Source organism: Corvus kubaryi, unplaced genomic scaffold (assembly GCF_017639235.1).
Source record: "Corvus kubaryi isolate FWS band 111438036 unplaced genomic scaffold, C.kubaryi_AGA036_p1.0 37382, whole genome shotgun sequence".
Lineage (NCBI taxonomy): Eukaryota > Metazoa > Chordata > Aves > Passeriformes > Corvidae > Corvus > Corvus kubaryi.
Window position 1 is genome coordinate 647,685 of NW_024581124.1, and position 24,053 is coordinate 671,737.

The window sequence follows — 24,053 nt, forward strand, 5'->3', positions numbered from 1 at the left end:
CTTTCCTATTCTGAATGTAAGCAGAATTATCCAATATCTCAGAAAGATTCTTATCTCTGGATATGCCCTTGGAATCCTGTTTCCACAGCAACACAAAGCTACTGATAAAAAAATCCCTTTTAAACTTCAAATCGTCTTTTATTTAGAGTTGTAATTAGGATGTTTGCCGGTAGCATTGTGTATTTTGTGTGTGTGCGCGTATGCTGAGAGCAGCCTGTGAAACAGCCACGAGGTGAATAATCCTCAAAGTGTTGGAAGAACATCCCATGCTGGGGAAAGCGTGCAGGCAGCGTGGCAGAGGAGCAGGCAGTTGTTTTTCAGTGTGAAGGACCAGCCCTCTGTGGGATGCAGGGACTGCCAGGAGCTGGCTCCTTTCCTGCCGGCAGCTGCAGCATGCTCTCACTTGTTCCCGTTCTGTCCCAAATGAAACATGCGAGGAATAGGAATGGGTGGAAGAACATGCAGCAGGCATTGTAGGCAGAAGGGGCTGAGCTTTGGCACTCGGCCACATGTACCTGGTGAAAAGCTTCCCTCCCCTGAGCCGGCAGTGCTGTGGGCTCAGAGCTCAGAGCTGCGGTGCCTTTCTGGTCACTGCTCTTGGAAGCAGCCCCTCCCTGGGCTCCTGTTTAAAAAGGAAGTTGGTACCAGAGAGTAGAAGGATAAAAACTGGCTTTAAAAGTTATGTGGTGCAACTTCTTGGGTTATAAATGCTCATTTGTTTATTTTGTACAGTTGCGCTTGATGTTTTACTTAGTCAAAACTTTGTTATATATTTACAAGATATTTAAAATCAGGAACGATAAACTCTGCTACTGGGGCTTGTACTGATTTTCACATGATGTTGCAAAAGTATCTAAATAACAGTGCTATTGCAGGTTGTCATAGGTTGCTAACCACAGCTTGAAACAGGAGTAATGTTGTGGCTACAACAGTTGGGCAGTTGCAAAATCTGCATTTAAATTTATCACATTACAGATAAATAGCACTCACAGCTGAATGGTTGCTTCAGCTTGTGAGGCTGCACATGATTGGGGCAGAAATAAATCCTTCTATCTGAATATTTAAAGTGTTGGTGACTAGATTCATCATAATGGTACAGTTCTGTGGGTAATGATCAGTACGTGTGCTTAACGATTAGAAAGCTATAAACTGGCACTCTAAAAGTTGTTAATATGGGAACTGTTGTTTGCACTTTACAGATTTTTATCTTCTCTGGAAAAAAGTCAAGATAATAGAAAGTTCCTGACTTCAGAAGATGTCCCAATTAACTGCTTCATTGCAAATATAACCAGTTGTTGTGAGGTTTAGTAGAAGCTGACAGCCCAGACAAATACATTACACTGTGCACACTGGGACAGCACTGCCAGAATACAAATAATCTAAATTTAGGATCCGCTGGGAGGCGGATGGGATGTGCTGTGGAGCTGATCCTGGTCGGACTGCAGGGGGAGTACGGGTGATCAGGAGTCATACAATGAGATCTGTAATTCCGGCTGAGACTGGAACGAACCCATGAGATGAACCCGCGGAGCTGAGCTGGTGCATGGGCTGCAGGGGGGGATGCACCAGGGCCTGCATTTGCACCTTCAGAGTGGTTTTGTTTGCAAACACTAAAATGCACACTATGAGCAGCGCGTTTCTTCAGCAGAGCTCTGGAGAGGAGAGTGTAAATGCTGGTGGCAGGCAATGAACAGTTGGATGAAGCGAAAGCTTGGGAAATGATTCAGTCTGCCTTACAAAGGACCCAGTTTTGTGAGTTTATGGTGTTTCCTGCATAGTCAATTGGTTATTTCAATATGGCTTCATAGGCCAAATAGGGGTCTGGTTGTAGCCTGACTCTTCAGTTCCACTAAAGTTCAGTCTAATGTAGCTTTTACAGTTTTCTATAGTATGTGTCAAATTGAGAAAGCATTTTTAAAGGGTCACAGAGTTTACTTAAAGCAATATGTGCTTTAAGAGCTGTGACTGACAATGTGAAATGGTGTTAACTAGATAATACAGTTTCTCAGTGTACCTGTGTTATACATGACATTTAAAATATTACGCACAAGCAAGTGTACCTGACTGCTTGTATGATTAGCTTCTTGCTCATAGAAATTGAGATAATCCCTTGGATGTTTAATCATGTTACAGAAAGGCTCATCTTTCAAAAAGTGTGACATCAGAAATAAATCCAGTGTCCCTTTTAATGTTTCAACCAGACAGTGTTTCAGTTTTGCTCTCATCAGCTGAGGCAATGAAAGCTTAGGTGTGTTAATGTGGGGAGATCTGATACAAAGAGAGAATGACTGTATGGGGAAAGTACCCTGGAGAGGAAATTGATTGCATCTTTACTCCAAATACACAGCCTTTTTCCTCACTGAATCATGTGTATTATAGTTGAACCATCAGAATGCAAAATTATCTATCCTTTTCTAAATAACAGCAAAAAACCTTTTGCTAAGAAAATGCTTTAAGGACTGTAGGTGAAACAGCTACAAGAGGGGGAATCTTGGTATATTTAATTGAAGAATTCATGTTCATTAATCTGTACAAGGAAAGATACATATTTTCCATTAATAAACAACCTTTGCTTGAGAAGCAATAACTGATTTATCAAATGTTGTAAGAGACTAGGAGCTTTTATTTAAGCAGCATCAACTGGTAAATATTGGCATTTTGCCTTTTTGTACTCTGCATAGATGCTGCTGTCCAGTCCTTTGAAAGGAAGTAAGATTCTGCATTGTGGCAGAAAAAATGCTCCAGTCAATACAAAGGAGGAGGCAAGAGGTTTGTTTATAATGATGAAATGGCCCGTAGGATTCTTCCATTTCTTTCCCAAATCCAGGGTGTTCATGCTTCAGAGTTATTTCTAGTTTTGTTTTCTGCTTGTGACCAACCTCACTGGTCTATTGTAAGCACCGCAGGTGATGAGCTAAGAAAATTACCGGAGCCCAAGTTCTCTTGGAGGCGATGCCAAGTTCCACTTACGGCACTTGGTTATTATCTATTTTGGGACTGAGGAACTGCTAATGTGTTATCTATACATATGCAGTAGCAACAGTTGTAATGAATACTTGCTCAGCATGTGGCATTTCAAAGCTCCCCGTGGAGCATTTGAGTTCAGTGTTTCTAGAGGAAAATAAATGGTGCCGTCTGTGGGTACAGACCAGGGTTAGGGATGCAGGCAGGTCAAAGGGATTATGTGGGGAAAACCGTTCAAAGAGGGTGTCATTGCGTATGCATGTGCTGTATGAAGATCTTACTGATGACCCTAATTGACTGAATTATATGTCAATTTTAATAATGAAAGTGAGAAATTTTAAACACTTTTGCATCCAGTGGTGACAGTACCATCTCAAAAACACCTTGTTGCAACATATCTCCGCTTAGTGGTAGAAGAGCCTTGATGTGGCCAGGCATTTGAATTCCTCTGAGGCATCCTTTTCTAGCTGGATTTTTGTACTTGATTCTGCTTTACCTGGTCACCAGGTACCTGGATGTCTCAGCAGAGTAAGACCAGTTAAAAGAGTTTCAAAGGAAGTTCTGGGACTCAATTATAGAAAATTGGTGGGATGTGAAGCCTCTTTGGCTAGTATGCTTATATTTTTATATGGAATAGTTGGGGCTAACAGAAATGTAGGCTTGATTATTTTTTAATTTCCTAATGGGGCAGTAGTGAGCTTGAGTTGGAACAAGAATCATATATATATATATGTCTAAATTCTAATTACTAAATTACCATATACTTCTAATACAAGTAGAAGCTATGATAATGAGATGGTTTGTCATTCATATTAACAAGACTGTAGAAAACATACTAAAACTTGTAAGGATTCATAGTCCAGATTTTAGAAGATTAGGTATGTTTTACCAAGACTTTAATTAGACTTGCGCTGTGATATTCTTCATGAATGCTTAGGTATGTTGAACAGAAATACAATGTGTTGAACCTATTTATTGGTGTAGCTGGGAATGGAGTTCTAAGCTCCTGGAGAGACAACCTTGTAAATGTAGGAGGCAGTGAGTTCCTTACTGCAGGTCACAGTCACAATGTGATCCTCATTGTGCTGCTGCCTACTTCCCCTCCTTGTGTGTCCCTGGATACAGCTTTCTTTCTTCAAACTCTTGTTATCTTTGGAATTGAACTTGGAAAGATGTTGTCTCCATCCCTTTTGTTTTTTCGTGTCTGTTACGGAGGTGTCAACAGTGTAAATTGATGGAAGTGTGAAAGATGGTGACAATTGGTATTACCTGTGGGAGTTGGACACAGGATGTGGAATTCTGCTGCTTGAAAGATGATTGCTGAAGGTTTTTCTGCACCCCAACATGAATGCAGTAAGATGAACTTTCTCAAACTTCTGATGATTACAGCGTATAGAAAAAGCCTCAGGCTTGGTTGTTGCACAGGCTGATAAAGAAGACAAATACCTTTTCCTTTGTGCAGTACCCACAAATCAGCAGACTCCAAGTCAGCTGGGAAAGCCAATGGTTGTAGAGACCCAAATGGGCTGGTGAAAGAACAAGTGTTTTGTCAGTTCGCCAAACTAAAAGATGTGTGTCACTGTCACCTCTCCTCATTTGATAAAAGTAAATGTAAACAAAATGCACCAGCCCTATATTCAATTGAATTCACATTCTTTCGTTCTGAATTGAATGAATTTAATGCTCCTTATAACTGATGTTATTGATTCTCTTCTAGTTCTGCTTATGATAACGTCAACAAAGTTCGAGTCGCTATAAAGAAAATCAGTCCTTTTGAGCATCAGACGTACTGCCAGAGAACTCTGAGAGAGATCAAGATCCTACTGCGCTTCAGGCATGAGAATATTATTGGAATAAATGACATTATCAGAGCTCCAACTATTGAACAGATGAAAGATGTGTATCCTTTCAAAGTGTTATTTGGCATCATTAGTAATGGTTGTCTTCTCTCTTTTGATAGTTTCTTCCCCTTCATCCTCTTCCTTCCTAAATTTTAATAAAAGTTGGCTTCTATTATTGTAAATAAAAAGGGAAGTTAATAGTATTTGATCAGTTTGTAGATAAATTTATAAATTTGATGAACACTAGTTTTATTCTTTATTTTCCAGGAAAAGAAAAAAATGTTAATTCCTATCTTCCAAGGCAAAGAACTCAACATTGTAGAGAAGATTTAGTTTAGTCACATAATTCTAAAACTATATATGCTCTTAATAGAGCTGCTGCTAGAACTGGTTGCTTTGAGGAGCAAGTAAAATGGCCAGACACTGCTATAATTGTTTCAAATTTTCTTGAATTATGGAGGAAGAAAATTTTACTTAACTCATTCCTGTCAAAGCAGAAAAAAAAAAAAACCCTTCTTTTAATTTTCATTGCAATCGTGTAAAAAAAATCAGCTGACTGAGTATATTGGGATTTAATTTTGGTAAGAAAAGGACTGTTGTGTTCAATGTAGCATAATAAATATATAGTAGAGAAGAACAGCTGAATTTTTTAAGTGGGGAGATGGTAGAGTAAATTGATCAGAAGTTATGAGATCTTCTACCTTCATGCTTTTATGCAACTGCAAGCAAGTATCTTGGAAGCTTATTATTCATTAACCAAAAAACCACCTTTGTTTCTTGGCAAGCAGGATAGGAATCAGATGAAATTAAGATTCCAATAAAAGTCAAGCTCTACTATGAAGAAATAGAGGTTTATGATGATTAATTTGAGAGGATCACATGCTGGTGCCTCTTATTTCTGTAAAGGGCTGCATCACGTAACAGGATTGATTGGATTCCAAACTTCTAAAGCAAGAATCAACTACGCAGTTTCATAATTATCATCAAACAGACAAATAAGAGAGGAAAAAAGTTCTAGAAGTTTCCTTGGGTACTGTGTGTTGATACCTGACATGACACCCAAGTTTTTTTGCTGCCTTACATCTAATGCCTCACAGATACATTGTGCAAGATCTTATGGAGACAGATCTTTACAAGCTCTTAAAGACTCAACACCTCAGCAACGACCACATTTGTTATTTCCTTTACCAGATTCTGAGAGGGTTAAAATATATCCATTCAGCCAATGTGCTTCACCGTGACCTCAAACCTTCAAATCTGCTGCTTAACACCACATGTGATCTCAAGGTGAGTTGAAATTTCTTACAGATTTTCCTGCCATGGTCTTTGTAAATGAACTGCTATAACCATGAATATGGGGTTTTTACTGGGGATTAATGTGATTTTTGTCCTGGAAAGATTGCCAAAACATTATTTGGTTTGATAAAATAATTATCAAGATTTGAGTGACTAAGAATCTGTTAGGTTGATGAGTGCATCACTGTTTCCATCTGGAGGCTGACTTGGAAACAGCCTCTTTGAAAGCTGGATGAAAATACTGATCTGAAGCAGCATCATGTTTACCTCAAAAGTAAACTCAGAACTGGGTATGTTTCAAGATTTGGTTTCTCTGTTTACACTGTTAATGTTTTGTTGTTGGAAAAGGACTTTGTATTAGTGGGTAGCTAAAGTGGCATGTGAGATTCAGTGCTGATTAAATGCACGGCAATTACTTAAGGAGAGAATGTTCCTAATTTGCATTTCCAGAGATGGGCTCTGTACTCGTTAATACTACAGAAGGATGAGCTTAGAGCTGTTATGATTCTTGGAAAATGTCAGCTCAATGCTTAGTGGCATTCAGTAAAGCAAACCAAGTGTGAAGAATTAAAACAGAAATAGAGAATAAAACAAAAACCATGCCATTCTGTACCTTTCGGTAGTTTTGAGTCTTTAGTGTGATCATAGTTACCACACTTCTCCCTGTGATATGAGGAGACCAGGAATTCAAAGTACTCCTCTCCGTATCACAAAGAGCTATTTAGCCTGGATCTCCTCTGCTGGAAGATAGTGCATGAGGAACAGAGGAATCCAGTAAAATTTGACAAAGTTGTCAGTGGCATAGGGAGGGTGAATAGAGAGCAGTTGTGTTCACTGTCCTTACCTATGGAAAAGGCTGGGGGGGGGAGGAAAGGAGCGGGTGAAATTTACTTGCAGCATTGTTAAGCTGTGGAATTTGGTATCACAGAGCACGGTAGATGTTGCAGTTTTTAAAAAAACACCAAGCAAGTTAGCAGAAAAAAAACCTATTGAGTGCTCTGTGTGGTTTAGTCCCACAGTGGCAAATCCAAGGAAGATGAGAGAGGCATTGGAATATGTTGCCTTTTACACTGTACATCATGTATTTGCTGCTGGCCACTGATGGAGTGAGATTGCAGAGTTTACAGTTCTTGATCTGAGATGGTACAACTGTGTTTGTTGAATACTGTGTTGCTCCTAATTACCCTTTATTTTTTAGTGTAGCTCTAACTTTCTCAATAAACAAACCACAAAACAAAAATAATCTTCAAAGTGTGAACCAGTTGTGGGCTGTACAGGTTTGTCACAATTCCAAGTGTCACACAATTCCTTGCTGTGTATGCTGGTCCATTCTAAGTACTGGCTGCATGATCAATTTGCTTTATATTCCCACTGCATCTTGTCAGCTCTTCCTGGTGCACTGCTGGGCTGGTCACCTCTGGCTCTTGCTGTGGGATTTCAGCAGCTGTAGTTACATCAGACCCCTTCAAAGGCATTAACCCCTTCATGAAGGAAATGGTACATAAACTCAAACACGGCATACAGTGGAAACAAACGACTTAAAATCATACTAAAAATCATATTTTTGGAAGAAGGTCAGTGGAAAGTTTGTCCATCTTGAGTGGTGGTTCTGTTAGCTTCTTTATTTAATGGCATTGTGAGAGAGAGTTGTTGCTCTCTTCTGAAACTCACAGTTCTACAGGTCATAACGAGCTCTTTCTTTCTTTCTACTCCCTTAAACATGATCTTGACCTCTGTATTAATGCTTTAATTTCTAGGAAAGAAAAGTAAGAGTCTCTGTTGACATAATGTGTTTGTGAGCCCTATGTCTTGTGGTGAGCAGCTGAAAGTCTTCAGGCAGGAGTTCAGAACCTAAAGGTGTTTCTGTTTCCATAGGCAAAGCTAAAGACCTAAATATTTGAGATCTTAAATGTGACTTACCACACAGTGAATGAAAGTTGGTGAAAGTACATCATGTCACTTAAGTACTGTCTCTTGTTATGTATTTGAAGTGGAAGATTAGACTCAAGATTCCACGAAAACTACTATCTTGGGATCTCTCTAGTGAGAATCGTGTGTAATAAAGATGCTGGTGTTCTCCTTCACAGCCTGGCATCTTTCCCATGAATGAGATTAATGTACACTGACATGCCACTGACAGACTGGAATATACTCTAAATAGTATCTAACTCTTTTAGAAAGGTTTTTACTTGATTTCATGATTCTCTGCATCCAGCAATTTGACCTGTTTGTAGTTCTGTAAATGAAGTAAGTTGCATAAAATCTCTCATAGCCATAGAATTTTCCTAGGCCAATGGCATTAATATATTTCAGAAAATGAAGCCCAAGTTATTTTAAACAAGGTTCTCAACTGGTGTGTTGGAGTGCCTTCAGTGTTCAAAGTTACTCCAGCTGAGAATCTCCTTCTTTGCCTTAGGTAAAACGTGCACACACTACAGTGATGCTGTAAGTTGTGCTTTTCTGCCTACACAATGAAAACTCACAATTACTAAAACAACTGAGAATTGTTACCTACTGTGACAGGCGTGAAAAGAAGGTGATGGGGGAGGTTTGTTTTTTTTTTTTTTTTTTAAGGAAAACGGCAGGTTAGCGTCTGTTTCAGGATTTTTCCAATTACTCTAGAGATGCAACTGTTTCAACCACCATCTTATCAGTAACAATTAATGGTAGCCTCTCTGTTTCCTTTTATACAAATGCACACATAGAGGCACAGGCTACTCAACAATACAACTGCAGATATTTCACTGTATTAATAGTACCTTTGGGTGTCATTTCATTTGCTTAGTAAATGGTCATATGTACGTGATCCTCCTAAATCTTCCCATCTGCTTGATAGCTTCATCCAATTTTAAGCCATCTCTGTTTAAAAAAACCCCAACCATCCCTGATACTGATTGCTAGAACATTGTTTTCAAAAAGTGGAAGCTAAATATATAAATAGGATGATGGCATTTCTTATTTATTTCTTTATTTAGCTGGGAAGTAATTTCTTCTGTCTCAGCAGCATCTGTACTGTCTCTCCAAGGCATGAAGCACTAACTGATATACCTGGGTCTTTCATTATGCAGTTTTTTGTTCTCTGCTGTGACTTAGCCAAAATGCCAAGAAAATCTGCCTGTTACGATATTGCTCGCACATGATTTCTTCTTTTTTTTTTTTTTTTTAATTTTCATTCACGTGGAGAAGCCTAAAAACCAACTCCTGGTGCTTTGCCTGCTACATATCATCATTTGTACGGGCCCAGTGGCCCCACATTCCCCCCCAGCAGGGCAGCTGCTTTCAGTGTGTCCTGGTGCCACAGGATGGGAAGTGTCTGCCCTCCTCAGGTACAGCCAGAGCTGTGCCCATCCCTCACCCTGGGCTGCAGGCAGAGCCCTGGATCTCCAGCGTCCCTTACCCTCTGTGCTATCACTCCTGTCAGTTCTGCAGCCAAAACCTCTTTCTTACAGCTTCAACCTTGAAGTCTTTCTCACTAATGGTGTTCCTGCTTTTCTGCTTAACCTGTTTCTGCTCCAGTCAGCAGGGGCTTTTTGTCATTTTAATGAGCACTCTTTGTCCTTGTTCTTCCTTTCCATCCCATGTGCATTTTTCTACTTGAGTTGAGAGATTCAGAGACACCTTCTGTAATTCAGTTCTTGCTTTTCACTGTGGACCAGAGAGTGTCTTTCTTCTTTTGTTTTAATAGTAGCAAACCACTGCACTTTGCTTTTGTGTAACACTAAGATTCTGCACGTCTCCTTGCCTGTAATCTTATCTAGCTTTTTTCTGAGGTTAGGAGGAAGAGATTATAACCATTTTTGCCTGCTGCATAATTATTTTTTGGAGTCTCTAAGCTGTCCTCTACAGTTTCTTCGTTTCTGTCTTTAGAGGAGGCTCTTCTGATTATTTGTACTGAGTCTCTTTATGTGAGCTGCTAATTGCACACAAGGCAGCTGCTCTGTTCCTGTAGCCTGGGAGAACATTGCCATGCTTAAAAAGGTTCTTTTTGGGGTTGTTTGCTAAGGATTCAGGGTGTTGGGTTTACTTTTTAAATTTGTGGCTAAAGTAATGGCATGCAGCTTGGCTTACGACATTCATCACTGCCTTTTCTTCAGACCCTCTGTGTAAAAGTCAGCTGCTGAATCTTGTCTTTCAGATGTAGCTTTTAGTCAGCTGAAGTATTTCTTCCCTAACTGATCTATCAGTTATTTCGCTGACAGGCTGTCCCTACAGGAAAATTAAGAAATACCTGCCACAGCACAGTGAGGTTTCTGTGGTTTTGGTAGGATTTTGCATTACTGACTTTATTGACTACAGCCTATTTTCACTTCACATTTTCAGTATAATCACTGTACACAATTAACTATCTAGGAGTAAATACTGTAAAACAAACGTAGCAGAAGAACCTCCCACTGTTTGCCACTCCTACATTTGATGCTTGTTTTTCCTGAGAGTATGTATTCTTCCATGGAAGTACAGTGTGTGTGGCAATCATAACCTGGTACTTTTTGGGGGGCAGCAGAAGCTTGTGAATGTGTCTAATGTACCACTCAACAATCTTGCCGTTGACCTTTGGGATGGTAAGAAAGGAACAGCTGCTCTGCTTTACAACAGTCTGTCCTCACATTTTCAATTTTCTTAATTTCTCTCTAGACACTAAATAGCTCTGAAAGCCATGGAGCCTCACTACTAGAGCATAACTAAAACCACCTTTTTCTTTTTGCTGAACTCACTAGTCTAAATCAGTGTTTGTTTTTCTTTTCATGGTTAGATAAAACTATTTTCTTGAGAAAGGGTTGAGAAATATTTTCTTGCCTGTGTTTAGTTTTTGGGAGATTTTTTTTCTTTTAGGCTCATGCTTCTTTCAACAGCCTATAATCTCTCCAGTATACCGTTATGTCGTGATTGGATAGGTTGTTTTTCATGCAAAGATGCAGTTATGATGATAGCTTTTGTAAAATGGGGTGTTGAACTTGGTTACAAAATATGTTGGTTGCTAGTTAGGTTTTCTGGAAGTCTTACTTGCTTTTCATTATGTCTTCTGGCAAATTTCTAAGAGGTTGGAGCAGTGTATCTTACTACCTGTTTGGCAAAGATGCTGTTAAGCAAGCCCATAGTGGAACATAAATTGTGCACCAGGAACATCTTTTTTTCTCTTGTTCTCTTTCTTGTTTATTCTTCCTGGCCCCTGAATGGCAATTGGATATTCTTTGTAATTGATTGAAAACATTTTTCTTCACCTTTGTGCAATAATTTGTTCCTAAAAACACAGGTGGCCGTCACTGCGTTTGTAGGTGTTACATCATTGATTGGGGAGTGGTGAATTAGTAATGTAACAATATTGGAAATGTGTGTCTAATGTGCCTTTTTTTTCTATTTACTTCTCTGAAACCAGATTTGTGACTTTGGATTGGCTCGCGTTGCAGATCCTGATCATGATCACACAGGATTCCTGACAGAGTATGTGGCCACACGTTGGTACAGGGCTCCAGAAATCATGCTGAATTCTAAGGTACGGGCCACAGCGAGCTGCTGTGGTGCTGCTGTTGCTGGTTATTCCCTTGTGGGTACCAACTGTGCTTCTCCTTTCTGTGTTTTTAGGATCAGAACGCACACATTGTCTTGGGGAGAAGTGGGCATGGGTTTCCAGTAGAGCTTGCAATAAAGCTATAGCTGGCTTGCAATAAAGTGTGATTCCAGAATCAGTTATTGGATACTAGAACTGAGTAATCACGTGCTCCACTTCCACACCTCCAGTTCCTTGCCAGTCATGAGACTGCTTCCATCAGTTGCTGTGCCACTGAGCAGGACAGGAGTGCTAGGAATGAGCATTCCATTGCTGCCTCCATCAAGGCTGCAAATGTTGCCTTAATATTATCTTGACATCTTAATTTAGGTTTAGAGTGTATAATGAGGGTGAATCTGATTCTGAATGAAGGCATGTGATCCTTCTTATGTGTCAGTCTTAATTGCATTCCCATAGTCTTCATGAAATCATTCCTTTGGTTTCTATATATTTGGAATTACTGTTGTGTTCTGTGGCCATTTTAAGGTGCATCCAGTCCCTGTTGTGGTTGGTGGGTGTCCTTCAGAACCCCTGTGTTCATTCCCACGGCCAGACACTTGTTAGCAAAACACCCGGGTGACACCTGGGGCTGTACTTTATATTCTGGGATGACTGCTGTTCCTGTAGGATTTACAGCTTTTCCAATTGGTGGGTTTATTTTGTTGTGGCAATAGCGTGTCCAAGGCACTTTTAGAAAATAGGCATCTGACCAATTGAGGGTTTTTTCCCCCAGCTTCTCTTATTTTAAATTCACATCTTGTATTTTAAATCCTCACTGAGGCCACAGCATAGGGCAGCTTGACTGTATTTGTGGCTATCCACATCCACTTATCAGAAGATTCTACAAAGAAGATATGTTATGTTTGTAAGAGGTGGTCAGCTTAAAAGTTCGTGGCTTAATGAGTGATTAATTTTATAATTATGGCGCCTTGAACACAAATGTGAAGGGATGACACCCTGAGGAGTTGATGCCCGGTGGCTGTGGGGTCAGTGAGGATAGAGCCCCTCCCAAGGGAGGAGCAGTGGCAGCAGGCCAGGCACAGTGGGTCTCTGTCACTGCTGGATGTCACTGCTGTGCCTTTTCCTGTGGATGGCACAGGTTATCCATACATGTGGATATTCCTCTGTTTGTTCCATTCCCGTTATGGTGTGGCCTCCTCCCAGCATCTTCCCCTCTTCCTGCCTGTTGTGTTGTACAGGGCAGCCAACCAACAACGATTGGTTTGGCTGTTTCCCCCCTTTGCCAAAGGCCTCTTCCTGGAGTGCTGCTTAGATCCCCTCAGGAAGGACGGCTGCTTTCACCGTGTTCAGCATGCTGGCAGGGGCTGTGCAATTAAGAATACCTGGTTTCCAAAATTTTTTAGTTTAAACTTGCTGTAAAATTAGGGCATCTCAACAATTTGCAATTGGTAACAGATTTAGCTAAACTTAAAGAATCCTTCTGGAAAAGCATCTCTTGGAGACTTCAGTTCTTGCTACCCCTTCAAAGTACTGTTTTGATATATGGTTCTTAATTATTTCATTTGTACAGAAAAACAAATCAGCATGAGCAAGCATGACTAATCTAAAGAGGAAAAAGATGATTTGTGTGCACTTCCACAATTTACTAAAGTAACTTGTTTCTGCTCTTATGCAAAAATTTGACAAAAATGTGTTTCTGCTTCACTTGCAGGGTTACACCAAGTCTATTGACATCTGGTCAGTGGGCTGCATTCTGGCAGAGATGCTCTCCAACAGACCTATCTTCCCAGGAAAACACTACCTTGACCAACTTAACCATATTCTTGGTAAGCTTTATGGAAAAGCAGCATTTCCACATCCATCTGTCTCTCTCCATCATTTCTGCCAGCTGGGCTGGTCTTTCTCCAGTGGGTCAGTGTGTAAGGTGTGGCTCTGCTGGTGTGTCATCTGTTCCCTCTAGTTATTTTTGCAGCAATTGCTACAGGTAATCATTGTTTTGGGGACAATTAGAGAATACTTACCAATTTATTTATGTCAGCAGATGCATTTTTAAAACAAAACAAAACAATTTAAAAAGCTTATATATTATTAGGTCCAGGTCAAATTTTTTAAAATTTCTATAGGTACACCACTTACTGGGATCTTTTTTAAGAGATTACAGATCATTAGAAAACTCAGATGCATTTATTTATTTATTAAAAAAATTGGTTTTTAGTAAAAGTTTCTAAAAACTCCTCAGGTATTTCATATTCTTAAAACATTTGGTCTGGAATCTCCTTCCCAGCAGTTTTAATACTGAGTTTTAGTAGATATGATACAACTGTATTAATGTGCTTTTCATAGAATGTACTATTGTTTGTATTCTTTTTTTTAGGTATACTTGGATCCCCTTCCCAAGAAGATTTGAATTGTATAATAAATTTAAAGGCCAGAAACTACTTGCTTTCCTTACCACACAAAAATAAGGTACCATGGAACAGGCTGTTTCCAAACGCTGACCCCAAAGGTATTTTATGCTCTATTATATTGTGTCAAAGTAATAGAAGGATGGGAGTTTTTATAACCTAAGAATTTATCTTTCTCTATATTGGAAATAGAACAAGAAGGTGCCTTAAAATAGCACTATATATCTAATATACAGTTATAAACCAGCACAAAGTCCTCATACTAGTTAATCTTTTAAATTCAATTTTTAGTAACTCTGAGGTTGTCTGTTGTGGAGTTTGGTCTTTAACTTACATGTAAAATCCAAACTCTTGTCAGTGTCTTTGGAAGCACAGGACATTATTCAAGTGCTGAACATGGGCACTGGATTTCGACACTGGTATCAAACAAGTCTTGAACATTGTCTTTAACATCAGATAGGAGGCAGCTGCTTGCCGCTGCCCTGGGTAGAGTTTGTGCAGACTGTGCATCAGTTGTAGGCCAAACAGGGTCTCGTCAGTGAGTGGGGTCCTTAGGCACCATGAGAGGTTAAAATTTAAAGGGTTAAAAAATTCAGTTATGATAAGTGGAGCAAAAGTTCTAAAAGCAAGGAATGTAATAATTGTTGCCTTTCTTACAAGGCTTTAGTAAAGGGTAAATATGATTTTGTTTTGCTAGATAGCTATTATTACCTTTTAAACTCAACTCCATACAGTTTAAGGGTGGTTGTGTTCACAGTACAGTGCTCTTCTACCTGCTCTAGCACAATTCGTAAGTAGCTTCTTTTTCACCTGATATGATAATTTACTGTTAGTGGATGTGATCAGGTACTGAATTACCATGTAAAAGCTGATTTCTGCAGATAGAACTGTATGGAGCTGATTATCCCTGTCATTGAGGGAAACAGCAGTGATTTATTCTGCTTTTATAACAGTGCTCATCGATGTGAGAATCCTCCCCGTGGGCTTTGACAGCTCAGATGGCAGCAGTGCTGGTACCTCAGCTGAGGGGGGATGTGCCGTTTGGTGCGGCACCTTGGCAATGGCACCCCGAGAGCAGCTGTGCCAGGGCAGCTTTTCAGGAGCTGGCTGTCACTCAGGGCAGTGACAGGGCTGTGCCCGACACACTCCAGCTCAGGGTGAGCACGGGAGCTGAGGGAGCTGCAGCGAAACACCGAGTGAGGATTGCAGTGCAAGGCTGAGGCTTTTGGAGCTGCCTTCGAATGAAGCTGGGTCTCTTGTGCAGTGCTGGCTACTGCAGAGACCCAGAGGAGCTCACTTCAGTGGTGGGGTGATGGTGATGGTGCATCCCCCCTCCCCAGGCCGCACAAGGACCTGAGGTCACAGGTGTGTTCCTCATCCTGGGGCAAAGCTGCAACTGCTGTGCTGCAGCAAGAAGCCTCTGTTAAAGTTCTGGTTCATAAATGATATGGTGAGGAGAAGAAATGTGATGGAATTTGGGATACTGCAGATATCTTAGGGCTTCTTGCTCCTGGTTTTCTCTTCTTGGAAAAGGGAAATGTGTTACAGGCAAAGTCACTGACCAACTGCAGTAGCTCTGACTTGTGATGTCCATCCAGAGTTTCACCAGACCTCACTCTCTTGTCTTACTGGATCTTCAGGTTCTTTATAGATTATTTACGAGTTGTCTTCAACAGATTTTGCCTGAATCTTATGAATATAAATGCATCTTCTCTGGAGAGTATCTTCTGTGCTGCCAGTTGGGCAAGAGTATTTCCCTGTGATGATCTGGAACTCCTAATGACTTCTGGATATTTTCCAGAACAGCCAAGTTTTCTTTTCAGAATAAGAGCATAGTCATAATTACTTCTTTCAGATAAGCTCCATCTTAGTTTAGATTTTGGCACAAAAATCCAAAACATTTTTCTGAGAGAAGAAAAAGTCTAATCTATTCAATTTCTGTTGTAGTTAAAACCAGATTGTACCATAGGATTCCTTGCATTTCTTGCCTCGACATCCATTCTGGGGCTGAAGGGCCTTGGGCAGGGTAACACCTCCACTGGAGCAGGTCGTGCCCAAGGCTGTTGTAGCCCAGGAATGCCGATAGAGGGGCAGGCACAGCTCCTGTGCCCGAGTTACAGGTCCCAGTGCTGCTACAGCAGGGGAGCTCCAGCAGTGCATTGTCATTAGCACAGACCTTGGGGTGGTGAGTATTGTCTGTGTAAGGTCAGGGCTTGTAACACTTTTTGCAGAGTGTGTATTAAATTCTTGCTCACTTTTTTTCCTCTTAGCACTTGATTTGTTGGATAAAATGTTGACCTTTAATCCTCATAAGCGGATTGAAGTGGAGCAAGCTTTAGCCCATCCATATCTGGAGCAGTATTATGATCCAAGTGATGAGGTAAAGACATTGTTAAAATGTAAACATTGATAAAATGATATAGCTGATTATTTTCTGCTTTAGTTTAAGGGTAGTATTTCTACTGCACTGATGGAGTTGAAAAATGAATTGCATCAATTAACCAAAATTTGTATTTCTCACTTTAGTACAACACTTAGGGGATGCCACACAATAAATAGATGCTAAGGTGTCCTCTCTAGAAAATGGAGATTCTCAGCTCATGTGTCCTGGTTTCATAATGTCTGGGGTAAAGGAGGAGAATGACTGAGTTTGCCATCAGATCATGCTTTGAAAACCCTGAATCGGAACTGGCTGTAGTTTGCGTACAGTTCTGAGGAGATTTCTGGCTTCTTTTTGTGACAAAATAGAGGAGGAGGAAATAAGCTAGTTTTCCTTAAGGGTCAGACATGTTTATTCCAAGAAATAAAAATGCTTGAGATAGTATTTTCTTCAAGTAGATACTGAGTTAGGAGCCTTGAGCAAATATTTCAACTTGTAGTTTGGATTTGAGTAGCTACTTACTGTGGTTGATTTAAAATTGGGTAAACTAATACGTAAAGCACGCATCGGACTAATAGGAGGAGTTCTGCCTTGAAGACTGCTCAGTGTTAGATATTTTTGTGAAGGACATTTTCAGATTTTTCCCCCATTCATAAAAAGACTGCATGAAATTCAACAGAACAGTGACATTAAAGTAATCATATTTCTTTGTATTATTAAGCCTGTAGCTGAAGCACCCTTCAAGTTTGATATGGAGTTGGATGACTTACCGAAGGAAAAGCTGAAAGAATTGATTTTTGAGGAAACTGCAAGATTCCAGCCAGGATACCGATCTTAAATCGTGCGTAGGTAAAGTCACAGCAATATGGGACACTTGGGCAGGGGGGAAATTTGGGACTTTGGTGCTGCTGGTGAAATGTAGAACTTGCCTTTCCCAGTGCTCAGTAACTCCCTGTCCAAGGACCTGAGCTCAGTCCTGTCCTGTTCTTGAGGGAAGTTTCTGTTTGCCCACAGCATTGAAGTGTCCACATGGAATTGAGGCAATTGTCTGAGGTGTTTACCTTGTTTGTAGGTTACATTTAGGGAATAAGAATTGCATTTCAATAGTGCTGCTTAGAATAAAAGCAATAGTAACACTTTGAAATGCAAATTTTATTAAAAAAAAAAGAAAACCATTTTAAGGGGCAATGTTCTTCATATATTATTTTGTCATATGGCTTCAAATGCTTCAAAAAAACCTCTCCTCCTAAATGCAATGTACAGAGGAGAAAACTCTTAAATTATTTTAAAGGAAAAAACCCACACTTGAAACTTTAGTATGAATTATCTTTAGTTTTAAGTAACTCTCAAGTAGTGTGAGTAAATAAGAATAGGTATTTAAATAGTAATAAATTAATTATGATTAACCTTCCTAGTATTTTGAAGGTCTTAAAGTTTAATTTAAAATGAAATGTACTGATATTCACTGACTCTGACTCTTTTTTTTACATCAATGAACTTAACTGGTCTTCCTGTACCACAAGGCTTGCAAGTCTCAGGAGTTCCATACAAAATTGGTCAAATACTGACTTGATTGGAGTACCTGTGAAACTTCTGTGATACTAATAGGTTAAAGTATCAAAGTTTTATGACTGGAAAGGAAAAACAAGCCAAAGGCAACAGGCTGACCTGGGTTGCCTGGTCTGTGCTCTCCTCCCTCAGAGCAGCATTCCGCAATCACTGGTTTGTGTGGGCAGTTCCACCAGGAAGGTGAAGTTTTGAGCCAGGGAACTTCCTTGCTGCCAAAATCCACAGCTCTGCTGGCAGAGTGCAGCAGCTTTGTGGCTTTGCTATAAGCAATTATTTTTCTAAAAATAGAATTTTAGTGTCTTCATTGCGTATACCCCCAGGTTTTTACTTAATGATGAATTCATAGGAAAGAAAAAGAAAAAATAGTGGGGTAAACTTCTAAAAATACAATTTTTACTTTAACAGGGTAACTACTGTTGCCACTGGCTTGAATATTCAGATGTCTAGAAGCTCACAAATGAACTAATTTCAAATTTTACAAATACTGCATTTTGTTTATTTATGCTTGCTGGGTGATATTGGAACTGTTGTAATAATTAAAAGATAGGGAAATCTGAGGTTCACACACTGGTTCTGTTAGTTGGCATTGTCAATAGAACAGACCTGGGACTCGGTAGCATGACTGGTGTTAATGTCCCACCCATGTTTTCTAAAGCTGATTCTGTATTAGAGCACAGCTGTGCATGTACACATTGTGGAAGAAAATTACATCAATTTTTAGGAACAAGATGGAGCCTGTTCCTAATAGGTTGTGGTCTCAAGGAAGGACAGCAAAGTAGTTACTGCTGTGGTAAATCATAGTTCGTGATCTCTTGCTTGCCTCTTTGCCCAGACCATACTTACCTAGGTTGTATTTAGGGATGAAGGGATAAAAGGATTAGGGATAAAGATATCAGTGATCCATTGCTAGCAGAAATTTCTGGTTGTTTAAAATGTTACCTTTGAATTGCTACTATGCAGAGTTGATTTGCCCAGCACAATACTGAAATTGAAATATTGTACTTAGCTTGATAAGGATGCTGGTAATTTGTCTGAGTCGTTTGTGGTTAGGATTGCCAGCTATGCCACAGCACAACAGTTTAAACATAGCTGGTTGACATCCTAGTGAGAGCCAGTCCCCAGGAGTTGGCTTTAAATGCACAGTAACAGTGTCCTGCTGTGCATTTCTGTTCCCCTGCACTCCCCCTGGGCTTTATCAGCCAGCTCTTCTCACTGGGCTGTTTCTCAAGATTCAGTGTCCCCTGGGCTGTGGGTTTTGGAATTGAGATGTAATATGAAAATAAAAGATTTTTGGTTCAGACAAAGAATGTGCTTCATTGATTAGCTATGTTTAATCTTCCTAATCTTTTGAAGATTTAGTAGTTTAAAATGGAATGCCCCAATATCCATTGTCTCTGAATCCTTTTTTAACATCTGTAGATCCTGCTGGCTCTGACTCATGGTAAACACAGTGTGCACAGAACACAGAAATAGGAAAGGGCTTGTTTTAAAAGGTGATGTTAAAAACTTCCTTCACTGAAATATGTCTCTGCTCTCTTTTGTAGGACAAGGACTTAAAGGACTGGGCATGCTCAAACGTTGCTGTTCCTCTTCCCAGTTCTTTGTTGTTGGTCATGTCTTGTGGCCTCTCTCAGCTTATCCACTAACTCCTTTGAGCCATTCAGGAGGGCGGTTCCTGGTAGTTTTGGCTTTTCATGCTTTCAATGAATCTTTTAAGCCTGAAGAATTGTAATTGACACTCCTATGCGTAATGCCCATTGTTGACCTGTTGCAGTACTGTACTGTACGTGCACCTACTGCTGCCTGTGTTTTAACTGCTTGCTTTCTGGTTTGAAAGATGCAGTGGTTCCTTTCACTCCTGGATCAATATCCAAGAAGATAATTCATTAACCTGTAAGACACTTACACCATGAACTATGTTTTTCTGACTTTACTGAAGTCGCTGGCATTTTTTTTTTTAGAAAAGCTACTATTCAGGGCACTTTAAGTCAGTGACATCCCAGATTTTTTTTGCACATCCTTTTTAAATAGAAATGGTTGGTTAGCATCCAGCAGAGTGTGTACCATTATGCTATGGATTGCAGCATAAGTCGTGTTCATGTCAATCTTGCTTATGCACTTGTTTGGGTGTCCTGTGCTGTACATACAGGTATTCTATCCAGTGTAAGAGCCACATAGGAGCCCAACTTAACTGAATTCATCTAAGAAACATATTCCATGTATTGACAAAACATGTACCTTTTTCACCCTGTTTTTCTAAAAGAGATCATTTAAAGTTTACCCATGTTGGAGGCATAGTACTTCCAAAGTTCCTACCATGCAGTAGTGTTTGTACAGCCTGTGCAAAGGCGAGGTGGCAGCTGCAGCTGCTGTTTGCTCCCCGTATGCTGGAAGGTTTAACACAGACCACGATGGCACCATGACCCCATGGCCAGTGCTTTTCCTGGGCAAGGCAGCCGTATCTGGTGGCAAGCAAGAAACCAAAATACGATGTTAATTAACTCAGTCTACATCCTGCATACCAATGAAATGCTTCAAATGAGGATTGATAGTTTTGACATTTGAATCTAATCACTGACATTCAGAATTCTTGCAGAGAGGAACACTGCATCTTCAAATGAGAAAGTTTGATTTTACTTTTGCTCCTACAGCATGTCAGCATCTCAAGTTCATTTCTTGCAACCTACACTGTGGTGATTTGTAATCAAGCCTCCATGAGCTCGTGACATGAAGTACTGTTCTGTTGTCAAGTACTATCAAACTTTTCTGATAATGCTGAGTTAGGACAACCAAACAAAGCTAGCACTAAATAACGTTTAAAATTGTATACCTTTTAATGATCTTTTCAAGTATTTGTTACTGAAATTGTATAATGTGGAGTTTACTAGGTGTTATGTTCCAGTGCAGTGCCTCCTTTTCTTTCCCCACTGCTCTCTGTGGTGAGAAATTTGCCTTGTTTAAAATAATTACTGTGCCCTCGCATGACTGTTAAAGCTTTCTGTGCAAAGATGATTGTCTAAGTGCCACATGCCTATGATTGAGAAAAAAAAATAATCTATTGTTACCTCTGAGTTGTGTTCAACTGAAATGCTATTCAACAAATAACTTAGGAAAAATAGTTCTATTTTTAGCTTTTCATATCTCTGCTGTCTTTTTCTCATTTTATTTTGGCAGCAGTGAAGAATGGATTGTATAAAGACTGCTTGCTAATATGAACAAAATGCACTTGTAATTCCTGGAAATAAATTTAAATCTTATATCTTCACATTAACATTAAGAATTAGTTTTTGGTTTCCTCTTGGGTAATGTCTTTGAATGGAAATCAGGTTCAATTGCTACTGTAGTATATAAGGATGCTGGCTAGTTAATAACTCCAGGCTTCCTCATACCATTTAGTCTGCTCTTCAGAGAAAACTAGAAAGCCATTCACTTAGACTCCAGTAGATAAGGGTGCTTACAAGATTCCATTTCAAAATTTTCTTTTTCCTATAGTTTAAATGTTAGTCTGCCAAAACTAATTTTTAATAAGCAAGGGTTCATCATTAAAGGGCATTTTCTATTAGGAAGTTCCTGTGGTACATAAATCTCTGTTGTGGGGAACAAATTCGGAGCATTGTCAGGACACTGCACAAGTGATTATGGAATTGTGGTATGGAACCTATGCTAAAAACATTTCTATAGAAGAAATATGCACTTGACTGTTGATACCAGTGTAGAAATTTCTCTTGACCTTTCTACACATCTTTACCAAAATGCTTTTCTCACTCAGTTTTGAAAAGTTGAAATATCTCTAGAATCTCTGCTACTTGCATGATCATCATTACAACAGGAATCATTTTTGGCACGGTTGGAAAGATGACTGTTACTGAAATTAGTTTGTAACACCTCAGTTTTAATTTATTAAGGAAGAACTTTGGCAGCTTACTTCACCCTTCTCTTTCCCAATTCTATTTTTTTAATACTCTCTTTAATTTGGGATGTTTGGGGAGGTGCAGACTTACCCTTGCATCCTGTCTCTCCAAATGAGAAGCCGAGGGTTTGCTTTACCTAATGTCTGGTGCTTTCGGGCTTTCTTCCTTAGCTACTCTTGCTGAATCCAATTGGCATCCATCAGGATCCATAACCATATTCATCAATCTTTTACTGAATTCAGTAAACATTGTTGGGTTGAATTTGTTGATGCGTCAAATGCTGAAGCATGTTTTTTTTTTTGGTCAGATTTTGAAAATAGTTTAAAAGAAGGTGCCTCTAACAACACTGTGTTAGGTCAGTTATTTCATCATTTTACATTGGGTTATTTTCTTTATGCAGTTTTTATATTTTAGAGCGGAGAACAGCAACTCTTAATTGAAGTAGCATGCATATTTCATGGTAAAGATGCTTTGGGAATAAGGAATGTAAACAGTTCACTGTCAAAAACATTCCAACCTTACAGCTGAAGAAAAATATGCAAACACAAAATTCTCATGGATGCTTTGGCAAACAAGCGTCTGACTCTGCTGTCCTGCCTGTGGCCAGACTCTTCCTCACCCCTGTGACACCAGAGCTGGGCCGTGTACGCCGGGAGCTTCCAGGAGTGGCAGTGGGGACAGAACTCGGCAGTGGCCAAATAAAACCTGAGGAGCTGAGCAAGGCTTTCCTTGCAGAATGAGAGAAAGAAAAACCTGTTGTTGCTGCCCACTGTAATATGCTACGATATATTTATACCATGTCGAAGTTGTTTGCTGAGCAACTGTACTATAGATTTAAACTTTATTAATATATATTTGCTTATGTTAGTGTAGTTTATATAGCCCTTGGTTATTGATAAATTTATTGTGTTGTTACAGCACAGTGATATGGTATAAATATAGATCTATACATACACACCATATACTTATGAATTTGGTCCCTTGCATAGTACTTTTATATTTGTACAGCAATGTCTTCAAGCAATCCCAGATTTTAGGGGAAATATTTTTGTAAATGCAGTGATTTAAACAAAAAAGTCCAAACAATCCTTTTACTAAGTTTTAAATACATTTGTGGTTCAAAATGGTTTAGTTAACAATTGAAATCAAGACACTAAATTAGTGAAAAGTGCACATTAGTAAAGTGAAGCTTACAGTGGTTTTTGTAGCATGTGCTGTGATCAAACCAAGTGACACATTGGCGGAAATGTAAAAGTTGGACTACATGTGTAATCTAGAACAAATTTCTAAAGGTTGCAGCTGGTTTACTTACTATTGTTGCCTTTTCTCGTGTTGTATCAGTGTAGAGCACTCTTAAAATACTCAAACTGCTTTGTCTTTGCTTTGTACTGTTGGTGCCTTCTTAGTCATGTACCCCACAAGTCCTGCATAGCTAATTTAGTTAATGGTAAGTTTAAAATAAAAAAGCAAAGGAAGATTTTATAAAAAATAAATCATTTTCTGTATGTTCTTATTCATTGTAACAATTAAACATTTATATTGTGACAGATTTGTGATTTGGTTAATCTGTATAGATCAATTGTAAGTAGCAAAGGTTTATATTTCGTCTTATTCTTTTGATGTTGTAAACGTTTGTGATTTTCTTTTTTAAATCAGGTAACTTAATGTTCTGTTTTGTTTTTGGCATCTGAATCTTGTAAAAACAAATGCAAAGAAAATCATTAAATTGTGTCCCTGTATTACCAAACCAACATAGTTCCGTGCATATCTAGAATGACTGGGACTTTGCTTTGCCCTGAGCTGGTCCATTGGCTGATCCAAAACTGCCCCTCCTTGGAACACTGCACGGGGAGCAGCGTGCAGACAACAGCTATAACTGCTCAAGGTGTGTATCCCCCTGTATAATTGTACCAGCTTGGAATTAAATTAGGGAAACTATCCAAAAAAAACCTACAGCTGAGGTTTCTTTGTAGACAGGCAGAAATGTTTTATCTTTGGTGTGAGAAAATTATGAAATCTTGACCTTTTGAGTGATGCAAATCGATTTGTGTATCTGATGATTCACGGGCTTTTTTGACACTCTATGGATATTCATATTGCACTGTTCCCACAAAATCTTGAAAATTATTACTTGCGTAATCCTTAGAGACCAAATGTTTTCGTTTCAATACAAAAAGGCTC

General features: G+C 39.4%; 1 protein-coding gene across 1 annotated transcript in view; it reads left to right on the forward strand.

Annotated features, from left to right (window-relative positions):
* The window catches only part of MAPK1 (mitogen-activated protein kinase 1), a 35,875-nt gene extending 12,256 nt beyond the window's left edge, over positions 1 to 23,619 (forward strand). Inside the window, exons 2-9 of the mRNA XM_042035184.1 lie at positions 4,682 to 4,864; positions 5,903 to 6,092; positions 11,476 to 11,592; positions 13,319 to 13,433; positions 13,982 to 14,113; positions 16,283 to 16,392; positions 17,114 to 17,241; positions 19,506 to 23,619. Coding sequence (XP_041891118.1) covers positions 4,682 to 4,864; positions 5,903 to 6,092; positions 11,476 to 11,592; positions 13,319 to 13,433; positions 13,982 to 14,113; positions 16,283 to 16,392; positions 17,114 to 17,230 — 964 coding nt within the window. The 3' untranslated portion in view covers positions 17,231 to 17,241; positions 19,506 to 23,619. The remainder of the gene's footprint in view (positions 1 to 4,681; positions 4,865 to 5,902; positions 6,093 to 11,475; positions 11,593 to 13,318; positions 13,434 to 13,981; positions 14,114 to 16,282; positions 16,393 to 17,113; positions 17,242 to 19,505) is intronic.
* The last annotated feature ends 434 nt before the right edge of the window (positions 23,620 to 24,053 follow it).